The sequence below is a fragment of the Xiphias gladius genome, chromosome 14, assembly GCF_016859285.1.
Source record: "Xiphias gladius isolate SHS-SW01 ecotype Sanya breed wild chromosome 14, ASM1685928v1, whole genome shotgun sequence".
NCBI lineage: Eukaryota > Metazoa > Chordata > Actinopteri > Istiophoriformes > Xiphiidae > Xiphias > Xiphias gladius.
In genome coordinates this window covers 21,795,447-21,809,911 of record NC_053413.1, presented here as the reverse complement: position 1 = coordinate 21,809,911, position 14,465 = coordinate 21,795,447, and the positions used below count along the sequence as shown (strand labels likewise).

General features: G+C 38.2%; 1 protein-coding gene across 2 annotated transcripts in view; it reads left to right on the top strand.

The window, feature by feature from the left end:
* Positions 1-14,465, top strand: part of ankrd12 (ankyrin repeat domain 12) — a 40,878-nt gene that overhangs the window by 9,975 nt on the left and 16,438 nt on the right. For both annotated transcript variants that reach the window (XM_040144702.1, XM_040144703.1), the window contains exon 2: positions 11,974-12,087. In XM_040144702.1, the coding sequence (XP_040000636.1) occupies positions 12,028-12,087 (60 nt within the window). In that variant the 5' untranslated portion in view covers positions 11,974-12,027. The remainder of the gene's footprint in view (positions 1-11,973; positions 12,088-14,465) is intronic.

Below are 14,465 nucleotides of genomic sequence, written 5' to 3'. Positions count from 1 at the left end.
GCACAACATAATGACTAATGTTGAATATAATGCTGGCAGAACTAAATCAACATTGAAATAAAGAAGAATAAAATAGGTCAGAGGGAAAGGAGTTAAAATGACTCTTGGACATGTCCTGGATAACATTGACAGATCTCAGCTAGCTTCAGAATATTCTTAAATTGTTTCTTTATGTTTTCATTCCAATGCAAAAGACAGCGGTGGTAAACATCCATGTGATATCAGTATGAACATGATGATGAAACATAATTTAGCATTGCTGATAATGTTTATATATAGTTTCTGTATAATGTAGGAGTATTTGTTTCACAACTGGTCTTGTAGTTTCTCATATCCAGATAAAAGTATCTCTCTTCCTGGCCAGCTCTCCCTCCTGGCTAAAAGACACTGAAAAATATCTATCTATATTCAGAGCAACCTTTAGTGAGAACTGAGTTAGCCCTAAGTTGCTTTGTTTGGTTAACAATTTGATATGTTGTGTGCCTGCAGCTGCTTCACAATAAAAACCTTCCAGTGCGGATAATTGTTATTCAATAGATAAATACATGATATAGTAACTGTTTAAAATTTTACAAGTTTTTTTTTTTTACCATACTGTATATTTAGATAACAGTTGGTACACTGAGAAGATTTTGCCAGTATCAGCAATCTCAGCAACACATGAAAGCAAACATAATCTAAAAACACAATAAAGTAGGAGGTTGCTTTTGTGTTTAAAATGTTTATTATGTTTCGAGACACTGAGTGCACACAAGTGTGAAAATGTGAGGTAGTCAGACCAGCTGTCCATAGTCTGTAATAAATAAATATCTAAAGTGTTAAGATTATCGATATCATCTGGGATAAATTACAGCAATGGTCTCCTGTTTAAATGTAGGTACTGTAAAATGGCAAAAAGATGATAAAGGCTAAAACTCCTGATACAAAGCAATCAAGTGTTAAATTGGCCTCTTTGACTGGCATCGTCATTTAGCCCCACAGCCTCATGTTTTAAATGCAGTGCTTAAGTATCCATATCAACATAGAGAAATTTATATGACTATGCTGTTTCTGAATGAGTGCTGACTATAGAAATACATCAACTCAAAAATGCTAGTGTGGCCAGAAATGGTTGCTGTGGATGAGTAGTTGCCTCTAGGCAAGGGTTGTATTTTCTCTTTTGCTGTGCCTTAAGGCTGTAGTGTAACCCATACTTACTAAAGTAGACCTGAAATGACTGATTAATCAATTAGTTAATTGAAAAGATTATTCGGGAACAATTTTATAATTAGATGGGGGTTTTCAAACTTCTCAACTGTGAATATTTCTTAGTATTCTATGGCCATAAATTGAATTTCTTTGGGATTTGGACTATTGGTCGGACACAACAAGCAATGTAAAGACTACATCTTGGGGTCTGGAAAATTACTAGCCCTTAATATTTATTAATTTAACTAAATTGTCTAAGCTATGCAGTAACGAATGAATTATTTCTCGCTAAAGGTAAAGCTGGGATGGTATTGTTTTATTTTTTATTGTTTTTTTCACTGCTTTATTGGCAAATCATTTTTTGTTTAGTGTATCATTGTGCAACAAGAACACAGGGAGAAGTTTTTTTGAATGTTCAGAATAAGGAAGTAGTAGTTAACCTGCTAAGTGCGTTCTGCAGACAGTATGACTTGTTTATGTGCACCATCATAAAAAGCGTAATGGGGAATACACCTCAATGAAACTGCTGCTAATCTACACACTGCATGACTGTTGATCAAAGACTTTTTGCCCAGTGGTCCACATATTCCTCTCAGTCTGAAGATGGACATGCTGTGTCAGACGTGTGTCGGAGTTTGATGGGATCAACATCTCATCGGACCTAATAAGATGTGGCAGATATAGATTGAGTAACGTCTTGAATCTCATAATGAAAACTGATGCCACTTTTCCCTCATGGTTTATTTTTCAGACTGGGGCCTGCTTGTTGCCCATATAGAACCCAGTGGATGGGGATTCATTGTGGTTGTGACGCCTTGTTAGCTGCTGGTGTTTTGTTTTATAGTCATACACAGTGCTTCTCTGCCTCTAGGAGCTTTAAACACTGCCCACATCTTGTCCTCTGTTGAAAGGAAAAAGGGGTAGGTGTTGTCTTAAGAGAGGAAAATGGCTCTAAAGATGACAAGACAATTTTATTAATTCAATTTGTACAAAATATAAGTATCAAAATATCAGTGTTTTGAGTTAGTGTGTTGTGTTTACTTATTAGTTGGAGAGTAACTGTGTTTTTCCATTAAAAACATAACAAAATGACAAGCATGCATGTTATTTGCAGCTCACTATAATTAGAGCCATTTTGGTTATTTTACTAATTTTGGATTTGATTTTGAATCCTCGTGTCCCCTGGGTATTGACGTTTTTCTTGAAGATTAACAGCAACAGTTCCCCAGTTTTTGGTTCAGACATGTGAGCTTGATGCTGTGGTGGAAATGAGAACAAGACCCACGCCTAGGTCCTAACCTTTGCTCTAATGCCTCCCTCATTCCCTAACCCCTCCTTTTTAACCCATAATCAGCAGTAAAGGCTTCATTGTTCTTGTCCGCCGCTTGGGTATCTGATCATTAACCTACATTCAGAGCGGTGGTAGGCTTCTTAAGGCTCTCAGACTCTTGAACCAGTATAATGGGCGTGTTTCAGTGAGTCTTGAGCTGAGCCTTATTCTCCTGCCAGTAAAGTTAACCCTATTGATGCCTCTCGTATAAAAGCATTAGGCTATTTTATGAAGCTTTTGATTTGTGTGTGAGCCATGCCCGGAGCCTCTCCCTTATAAATTTAGGGCTACTCCTGATTTATGGAAGCTTTTAAGTGATGGATGAGGCTGTGAAATAGCTCAGCACTCAATCTTACATAAGAATACACATTTAGGACACATAAAGTACATTATGTCTGGGTCTTACAACAGCTTAATGCTTGGATTATTATGAATTAAGCTAGAAAATTTGGCTTCCTGTCAGTAATTTTACCAAACTAACATGATTTGTCCTGATAAATTAGAGGAGTATGCTCAATGTACTTTAGAGTGGGCAAAAAAATCAACTTAGTCGTCTACTTCTACAACAGGTAATGCCCATCAAAATAACCAAATTGACTGTTATACAAGCCAGTTTAATGTAGAGCACTAAATAACAAAATCTTAACCTTAAGTGGCTGGCACCTTGACAAAGTTTCTGTGAAATATTGGCAGCAGTTCACTGGTGCCTGTTCTAACATTTACTCACCTTTACTGGCTATAGTATCCCATGCCTTACCCATGTGGAACAGGTGGAACCAGATCTTTGGCTGATGCATTTATGCAACCAAACAACAACTGGAACGAAGGCAAGACACTCTGGTTGGAGGAGGCGTGTTTTGTCTGTCTGGGGTTAGGGTAGAGAGAGGTGAACTGACGCCTTGAGGGATCCAGTGTCACTTGCCGTTTGTTTGTCCATGTTGAAATATGCCATCTCACTGCACTCATTTTGTGCTGGAAATTTTATGCTTATGAATTTGGTGCACAGTTAAGTCAGAAGGATTGAATGTGGCCAAAGAGCAGAACTAGATAAAGCTTATGTGTATTTATTTTTATTATATATATTTTTAAAAGTAATTTGCAGACTTGTGATTTTGGGCACTTGTGCTCGTATGACATTTCACACAGGTATCAAGTCTGTAAATACATACACTAACACCAGACCGACAGATGACTTGGCTTACGTTCATTAGTAATTAATCTAGCATTATTTAATTAAATGAATCATTTGCTCCATTAAATATAACAATAAAAACACCACAAGTTACCAGATTTTTAATTTGTTTTAAAATTGTTTGCTTTCTCTTACAGCACAGCTGCAATGTACAATTTATAAAGACATTAAGAATAAACTCAACCAGCACATATTTATTTTTTAACAAATATAATAAATTGAGTGAATAATTTATCATCAAAAATGGAACTGATCAATTTTCCATCATTTTAACAATGATTTGGATTACTGACATTTTGGACAATTGGGGTTTCCTTTTGTTTTGTCAACAGAAAAATAATTGGACCGGACATTTCTAGGGCACATAACAGACTTGACATACATAATGTGTGGTATTGAATTGTTGCGGGCATATAAATAAGTGTAAAATATAAACGTAGGCTGGTATTCTCTGTGTGTGTGTGTGTGTGTGTGTGTGTGTGTGTGTGTGTGTGTGTGTGTGTGTGTGTGTGTGTGTGTGTGTGTGCGTGTGTGATCACTGTGAAGATGGATGGTTCTTTGCTGGTTATTGTTGCCTCTTCTGCCCCTCTCCTGTAGCCTCTGTAATCGGGCCTTTGCGCCTGGCTTTGTCCTGCCACTCATTAGGGAGTCATTGTCGGAGGAGGAGACGAAGGTTTGGAGTGGATGTGCAGCTGAGATAGACCTCCCCCATGATTTAGCCTGACGGCATACAGGACCACAACCACGTGACTGGCTGTTTACTGTGGCAGCAAGTGTAGTGTGTCTCTTTGAGCGTGGTACAGGATATTTGTAGCAAAAAAACTGACTCCAGCTGTATTGTAGATTTCAGATATTCTTTAATTCTTTAATAATTCACAACTGGTAATTATTTGTACTCCTTACTTTTTGAACCGAGGTATACATTCAGAGATTGTTTTTCTGTAGGTTCCTTTGTGTGTGCAGATGTAAGTGCAGCCACATGGGAGACCAGGGGAAAATCACATGTATTTTCCACATGGTGCGTGTGAGAGCTCACAGCAGGCATTACTCTGACTCTAGAAAAAGATAGTTGGGTAATGCTGCGGCTGTTGCTGGTGTTGGTGTTGGTGATGGCGGCGGCGGTGGTGGCGTACTCTGTGTGTCAGGCTCAGTGCTATTCTTAGCGCTCTTCCCTCCTTGTCCCATCCTGCAGTCAGTGGATCAGGTTACCGTACTGTGTGTGCTCTTCATCCATCTCAGCCACACCACCACCACACACACACTTCACCCCCCTCTATCACACATATCCACACCAGCCCCCATCCCACTTCCAAAAGCCCCCAAACCGCTACACTCACGCAAGGGCATGCACTGAAGCAGCTACTCTGCTGTCAGGGCCAATATGGTCCACCGTTACATGGAAATGGTTGTTATTGTTGTTAGTCAGGAACCAGTGGAGTTGAAGTGCAGGAACACCAGGTTATAAATAAATACAGGGACATCTGCTTCACAGAAGGACCAGCAGTGCAGCCAGCACACTTAACTTGGGATTTCACTGACTTAGATCAGCCAGTGCCGGTGGGTATGTAGAAATTGAAAAATTCAGACCTAGATTTTTATTCCCAAGTTGTTTTCATGTCGAGACTTAAAGAGGATAATTTGTAAACTGTGTTATATTTTTAATTCAGGTAATCTGAAAAGCAAATTGACCTCAGCCCTCATAGCCAGTATGTTTTGGTCATCCACTAAAACTGTCACAATAATGTGGCTACATGACAAACTAGCACATGATTTCAGTCAGCTGGACAGAACGATGAAACGATGGGTTTGTTAATTTAGGCTCCAACTAATAATTTTCGATTAATTTCAATACTGGCATTCTCTCGATCCATCTGTTAATCGTTTGGTCTAAAAAAAATCCAAAAATAGTAAAAAAAAAAAAAAAAAAATTACTCATTACAATTTCCCAAAGCCCAGTTTGGTGTCTTTAATTGTCTTGCTTTGTCCAAGCAAAAGTGTGAAACTCAAAGATATTTAACTTTACTATCACAGAAGAAAAGAAAAGCCGAAAATCTAGACAACTGAGTTGCTGGAACTCAAGAATTTTGGACATTTTTGATTGAAAAATTACTTGCACAAATGATCGATTTTATTCAAATAGTTGCAGATTAATCTTCTGTTCATTAGCAACTCAAGTAATTTATTAATCAGTTCAGCCCTACTATTAAATCGATTGACAGTTATTATTCTAATAATAGATTAATTATTTCAGTCAGTTATGTTAGACAAAAAACTCTCAGCTTTTACAGTGTGAGAATTAGCTGGTATTCTGTTTTTATTTCATAGTAAATTATCTTTGGGTTTTGGACTGTTGTTTGGATACAAAGAAATTTGAAGATGTCACCTTGGGCTCTGGAAAATTACAAGACATTTTTCAGCATTATTACATTTTTTTAGATAAAATGATTATTCTATCAGTTGAGAAAATAATTGGCAGAGGAGTCAATAATGAAAATAATCATTGGTGGCATTCGTTTTTTCTCCTCAGTGACTTCTCCTTGGCGGCTGAATTATTTACCACATCGCTGATGTTTAGACTGAGGGAACCAGCCATCCTGAGTGTCTCTAGTGTCACATTCCTCTCTATAGTAAAGCTCTAAACTTTTTTACAGTCATGATTCTGCAGTTTAATAGTCTGTTTCATTGCTATTAAGTGGGTTAGGTAATTGTTGCTATCACTCAGTTTTCACTGTATGGGATCCCATGTAAATTAATCTGGGCTTTAGTCTCTGTGAATTCTAGTAGTCATCAAGGCAGGGGTTTGAGCTAGACTTGAAAACGCCCAAGGTTAATGGCAGAGCTCGCAAAGGCTTATGCAGCTCTGAGCTGCTCATGAAACACAGTGAATGCGAATGCCGAACTGGCGAGTGCCCAAATACCTCTGTAATTATAGTCACACCCTCCTCGCCTCATCTCTGGGCCAGATTGGAGTCCTGTCAGCGTTTGTTTTCTGGTGTGGTCCCGGGCTGTCCATACTGCTTTAATACCCCCGATACACTAGCCTCTTTACACCAACATGTTCACTGAGGGCTGCTCAATTCACCCTTTCAGCTGGCTGGCTGACAATGCTGCTGCATACTGGCTATCTGCTGACTAATGATGGACCTCTCACTGGCCTCAGCTGTGCAGCAGGGCTGTGTGTTGGAAAAACGATACCTGTCAACACTGTGCTATTACTCAGGATCAGCAAAAGTTGTAAAGGTATTCGAAGAAACAAAATGTTGGATTCCTTTTAAGAAGTCTAGTGATCTTAATCATGGTGATTTAGTGCTTGAAACAAGCATGGATTAACTCTGTCTGGAAAGGCAAATGGCACGTGTAATTGTTAAAATGTGCCCTGCTGTCTAATAAAGCTTAAAAGATGTAATAGTGTTGTAGTTTTTATTTATTTATTTATTTATTTATTTATTTATTTATTTATTTATTTATTTATATATATATATATATATATATATATATATATATATATATATATATATATTTTTTTTTTTTTTTTTTTTTTTTTTTTTTAATTTCCAAAAGCATGATTAATTGCATGTTTAGTCACATAAAACAAAATTACATGAAAAGGGCAGGGCTGCAACAAGTTATTTTCATAATAGATTAATTAGCTGAATTTTTTTCCTAAATTTTTTGATTTATTGTTTTGTCAGTTAATTATCAGAAAATGGTGAAAAAGGCCCATTACAATTTCCCAAGGTCACAACTTAAATTGTTTGTTTCAACAGTTCAAAACCCAAAGATATTTACTTTAGATTGATGTAAAATAGAAAAAAGCAAAGGGAAGAAAATCCTCACAATTAAGAACTGGAACCAGAGAAAGTGTGGTGAATTAAACAATCAATTGTCAAAATAGATAATTTCTGTCAGTTGACATATAATATGAGGGACTAATCATCCCACCTCTAAAAAATATACACTGTATCCAAAACCTGTACATACTATACAAGTTCACTAGGAATGTTCTGAAAATTTAAGATAAATTGAGACTTGACAAAACAGTTACATTTAAAAATGCCAGGTTACAACAGAAGTAGTTTCCTGCTTTTTATGCCACCGCACTGACGACAGCTGTCAGAGGCATTATGCTTTCGGGTTGTCCGTCTGTCGGTCCGTCCATTCGTCTGTTCTCATGAACGCGGTATCTCGAAACACCTTGAGGGAATTTCTCAAAATTTGGCGCACACGTTCACTTGGACTCAAAGATGAATTTATTAGATTTTGGTGGTCAAAGGTTAAAGGTCACTTTGACCTCATGTCCATCCAATTCATGTGAATGTGATATCAAGAATGTCTGGAGGGAATTTAATTACATCAGGCATAAATGTGCCAGATGTAATGAAATGTACTTTATTTTTTTTATTTTTTTTTCTTTACTATTTTTACTATTTTCTGATATTTTTCTGTAATGTGAAGCACTGTCTTATCATTTTTGAAGCATTTGGCTGAATCTGAGCAGATAATACAATTCAGAAATCATCCGGCTACGTCTCTTAGCAGTCATATAATCAATAAACACCAGTGACCCAGTTCCATTGGCAGTCATACATGCCCATGCCATAACACTGCCTCCACCATGTTTAACAGAGGATGTGGTATGCTTTGGTTCATGAGCCGTTCCTTTCCCTCCCCATACTCTTCTATTCCCATCATTCTGGTGGAAGTTGATCTTGCTTTCATCTGTCCAAAGAATCTTGTTCCAGAACAGGACAGGATTTATTTAGGTGTTTTCTGGCAGGGTCTAGTCTGGCCTTTCTGTTCTTGAGTGGTACCAGTGGTTTGCACCTTGCGGTAAACCCTCTTTATTTATGTTCATGAAGGTATCTGTTGATTGTAGACTTTGACAAAGATCTGCTTTCCTCTTCGTCGGTGGTGTTGACCTGGCTAGATGTTGTATAAGGTTTTTCTTCAGCAAGGAAAGAATTATGTGATCGTCCACTTTACTTGTCTTCAGTGGTTTTCCAGGCCTTTTGGTGTTGCTAAGTTTGCCAGTACATTCCTTCTTTTTAATAACGTACCAAATTGTGGATTTGACCCCTCCTAAAGATTCAGCCATCTGTCTGATAGGTTTCTTTTGTTTTTTCAGCCTAATGATGGCTTCCTTCATTTGCATCGACACCTCTTTGGCTCGCATGTTGAGTTCCCATGAACAGCTACCAAATGCAAATTTAACACTTGGAATCCACTCAAGACCTTTTTATCTGCTTAATTTGTAATGAAATAACGAAGGAACAGGCCACACCTGGCCAGGAAGCTGAAATTGTCAGTCAGCCGTCCAATTACGTTTGAGCCGATGAAAATTAAGGGCTATGTATAAAAAATGGCTGTTATTCCTGAACAGTTAATATCATATTTTTGTTAAACCCTTTCAGCTGAACATCCACACTTCAATCAATCACATTTTGATGGCTTTGTTTCAAATCCACTGTGGTGGTGTATACAGGAGAAATTACGAAAATTGTGTCACTGTCCAAATCCTTATGTACCTAACTTTAAATAAGCCTTGACAAACGTGGATGTAAACTGCAACTTAACCGCTTGCTAGAGGCATACAACTGCGACACGGTAATTATAGATTCCTTAATGTGCTGCAGAACATTTGCTTTGTTTATGCCTCTGTCTTGAAGTGCATTAGCTTCTTAAACTTGCAAGACTTGAGGATCGCACATAAATCCTCAATAGGCCAAATAATTGTCCCATGTGAAAGTGATGAGTATGAATTGCCAGATCGTCCTTGCTACCAGGATGACATCTCGCAATTGAAGGCCTGATGTCTGTTATGATCCATTGAGTTGCAGTGGTAGTATGTTTTCAATTTTGCTTCATATATAGGCATGGATTGATTGTAATGTCATGGTAGTCTAGTGTGTCACTGGTGACTATGCTGTCTATAGGACTGAAATGTTTGAGTGTCTAGTCATGAGCTTCATATTTACCTCTGCCAAAGAAGTTATGTAATTGCCCCTGTGTTGGTTTATTATGCAAAAAGTACTGTACTGATTTGCACCGAACTTGGTGAAAGGATGGGGCTTGGGCCAGGGAAGAACCCATTAACTTTTGGGGCAGATCCGGATCATTTACTATGAATTTGAATTTTTTTCCTTTGAAGTCTGGTGCATGGTCTTTGACATTGGCCTTGGCAGAGGTCTACACTCCACTGAACACATCTTCTAGTATACTCCTGTGTCCGTTTGCAGTTTGCAACATTACTTCTGTTCTTCTGAGCCTTTCTATGATAGTTGTAATTTGTATTTTTTCCATTTCTAAGGCATAGTTTACATAGGTTACATTAGGTTGGATAAAAATACCAAACCCCTCGTTAATGTTTCACGTACTACACATTAGGTAGTGCGTTGTGTAGCTTAGCCTCATAGGATTATTGTTTAGTAGTCCCACAAAGACCGAAAAAACCAGACAATCTGTCAAATGAAAATGATCAGTAGTTGTAGGCCTACTAGAGATGGACCTCTCACTAGTACTGGTTTAGCAGCAGTGCTTGTCATTTGAGGATCATAGTGACCCTTGTTCTGTCATTTTTTTTTTTTACCCCTTACGTGTATACTGGCCCACAAAAAATGTGTGATTTTGACTTAAAAAAATACTTAATGTACCATCTAATAAACCCGGCTAAAAGAAATTAAGTTTTAAAAGTAGGCCACCTTACCAAAAACCCTGGATGCTTTGAGAATTTCCTTTTTATGTTGTAACAAAAAAAGTTATTTTCATTAGTGGTTAATCAGCCAATTATTTGCCCAATGAACCTATTTGTTTTTTGGTCTATAAAATATAAGGAATATGTGAAAAATGGCCACCACAGTCCATTTTGACATGATCACGTTACTTGCTTTGTCCAACCCACAGTTCAAAACTAAAAGAAATTCCATTTACTATCATAGAAGACTAAGAAGACAGCCAGTATTCACATTTGAGAAGCCTGAATCACAGAAATTTTTCAATTTTTGGTTAAAAATGACAAGCAAATGATAGATTACTGATTCATCTTCTGTTGATCAACTAATATAAAGATAGAAACCCTCAGAACAAGTGTTGGACCTTTTTATGTGTAGCAGACTATGATGCAATCGGTTACTCTCCTTAATTCCAGCAAAGGGAATCTTGTTATCCTCAACAGCAACAGTAGTATCTTTCACAATTGCATATTGTTTTTTAAGTATTTCATCAAACCACTGCTCAGCTCTGATAGAGGAAACAAACTGCAGATGGGAAGAAATCCCCAGAACTGATGAGAAAATTTGTACTTTACTCTTTAGCAAGGTGGGGCACCCTAAGTAGAAGTGTACAAAAGAAATAATCATGCTAGTTCTCTTGTTGGTAGATTAAATTTTTACCATATAAATTATTGTTATGCTGGAATTGGATGCATATTTAGTGATGAGGCTGTCCCGTACATTTTTGTGGCTGCTTAATCACTTATCAGTGGCTCTCGGGTTTTTTAACATAGAGTAAACTGTGTGGGACTTTCATAAGACAAAGAGAAGCTATTTCTGTTGAATCAGGGGCTCTTCATGAGTTTGTGTGCAAAAAAAGGGAGCAGGGAAAGTTCATTGGAAGTACTTGAGAAGAGTGTCTTATGACTGAAAATCTTCATGTGACAAGATAACTGACACATGCCATGTCAGCCTCATGCACATGTTCAGCTGAGAGTTCTAGTTTCTCCACTCACTGCAGGCTTCCACAGTACCCCCGTTGATGCTGCTGCATGTATTACTATACTGACACAAACCACATCAGAGGGAGGCTTGGTTACACTAATGACTAGGCCAGAGTGACAAGATGCAGGGGGATGTTTTCCTCTCAAGAGTCCCTAAAGCTGTGATTCATGCTGCCTGGTGTAGTTATTTCCTGCCTGTTTACGAAGGTTTGTCTGAAGAAGTGGAATGGAAATTTCAATAAAAATCCCTGATTACTGATCCACTCAACCTACATCCTGAAACACAGCTGAGTTACACTTTGTAGCAGCACTGTTTTACACTGCCACTCCACTCCTCTCTGGGGTCAAGTGACTTTTCTTTACTTAGCTCTTGTTTTCCCTGTGATGCAGACATTTGCTAATAGCCTAGCCTGTAAACAGTCTTCCCAGTGTCTGGTGCACGCACTGTCTGGTAACACCAGCTCTAAAGAAACGCTAAGCCAGTCATGCTCTCAGACTATGATGTGGTAGAGCTGAAATCATTCTCATTGCTGTTGTGTTGTCTTTCTACAGGTGCATGATGACCCTACTGTGCTGTAGCTGTCACAGCTAGTCAGGTGCCGCACCATGGCCAAACCTGGGAGCGACAGAGATGGAGCCATGGTGGATAAGCAGGCAGGGAAGAAGGTATGTGAACACATAAATTTATGTGTTTTGTATTTTCTCCCTCCCATGTTAAATATGTCTAATTAATGTTTACTGCATTATTTTGACATATTTGGCTTTTTTCTGATCTGACCCACATGGATATACACTAAAGAATTAGATCCCAAGTTGAGAGGCTGTTGGAAAACTGTTGGAAACTCCTTTTCCAACAGCTGTTTTTGACAAAAGCAAAAATTTTAAACCTGTCTTGCTTGGAAAGATTCCCTGAGATATCATTATTCCAAGGAGAAGAGAGGAGTCTTCATCATTGAAGCCTTTTTCTCTTGTATAAGCTACACATCCATCCATCCATTAGCTATACCCAGTATCCTTTGAGGGTCATTCATCAGGGTATGGCTGGAGCCAATCTCAGCTGACATTGGGTAAGAGTTGGGGTAAACCCTGGACAGGTCTCCAGTCTATCACAGGGCTGACATATAGAGACAAACAACCAGTCACGCTCACATTCACACCTGTGGGCAATTTAGAGTCGCGAGTTAGCTTAACGCTTAACCTGTATGTTTTTGGACTGTGGGAGGAAGCGGGAGTATCCTGGGGAAACCCATACAGACATGAGGAGAACATTCAAAGTCCTTGGAGAAAGACCACGGCCGAACCAGGGTTTGAACCCAGCATTGAATCCAGCATTATCTACAGTCATGTGGTCATAATTTTAGAAGCTTTGCTTGGTCACAATTAGCATTGAGGGTTATGAGATGCAAAAATGTCAAGCTGATTGACCCTTTGTCAAGTTACTTTTCTTTTGTCAAAAATTCCACTAGTGCTGAAATGTCTGTTTTTGTGTGTGTGTGTGTGTGTGCGTGTGTGCACAGCACGTTTCTGCACCTGGTCACTTCTTACTTTGTCATGGTGACAAGCTTTCTTTCACAAACATTTGCATAAAAGTTTCATCATTTTCGAACTGAAATGTGTAAACACACCTATTTCTCACTCGGTGGAACATGAGGTTCACTAACGCGATTGTCTTTTTTGACGCAACAAGCAGTCTGAGCACCACTCATTAAATATTTACTTATAATGCACTATACTGGCTTACCATAAAAATGGCTTTTTTTAAACCCCCCATATTGTCATACCAATGCTAGTTAATGATCCTTTTCTCCATAAATGAGAGAGACAATTTACATCTGCTTTTATTTTTAAGGCAGAAGTGCCTCTCATCCTAACTCTCCTCTACTTTCAACACTGCCAGACACTCCAGCTTTGCACAGCTGGCACATTGCTCCACTGAGATCAAAGAAGCACCACACTGCAGACATTTTCCTCCTGCCAGAAATGTATTTTCCCGCACTAAAGTGCAGCTCGCTAAAAGTAATGGCCTGAAAAAGCTTTGTCTGCAGATCAGAGTGCAAGAACTCAGTAACTGGAACTGGAAGACATTGTGATAAAATGGATATTACTGGTGTTACTGTTCAGGCCTGTTGCAGTGAGTGCTGTCACTGGTGGCATCCGATGCACATACATGTACTGGAGTGTTTTCCTCCACACCACTAATACCATAATTTTAGTTATTTCTGTAGAATTCAGATAGGCCCTCCATACACATGCAAAGCTAATTTTAACAGGTGCAGTGAACACAAAAGTTATATTCATAAAAAGAGTAGCAGCTGCAAGAGGGAGGGATGAAATTTAACATCTCCGGTTTTCAGAAGTGGGAGTTGTTTTCAGCTTAATAATGAGCCAGGCTTTGGTCACCAAAACAAACTACAACTAACCCTAATGTGGCACTAACTGTTAAGTATTAAAACTGTAGAGACAAGATTGTGTTCAGTATAATGTATGTAGGTTATTTTGAGGCTTTTATTTCATTAAATAATTAGACCTATACTCTTAACTCGATTGTTGAGCAGTGTTACACCTGCAGTTTTGTACTTTTTCTACAGCAAATTTTATTTTATTTATTTTTACAGCTCATTATGTGTGTAGCTCTATTTTTTACATTCTTTTTTTTTTTTCGATTATAACATCTATGTTTGAAATGTTGTTTCCAGAATGAAATTAAAACGGCAACACTTATTATCATTTGGAGGTGAAATGATTAGTCAATTTAATCAATTAGTCAAAGGAAAGAAAAATAATCAGCAACTATTTTGATAATCAGTTCATCGTTTACGTCCATTTGGTGGTTCCAGCTTCTCCAGTGTGAGCATTTTCTACTTTTTCCAGTCTTATGTTGTAGTAAACTAAATGTCTCCTGAGTTTTGGACTACTAAGTACAGCGAGCTATTTGACACCACCTCCTTGGGCGCTGGGAAATTACATTAATTTTTCACCATTTTCTGATGTTTTACAGACCAAACAGTTGATTATTCTGTAAAATAATTTGCAGATTAATTGAT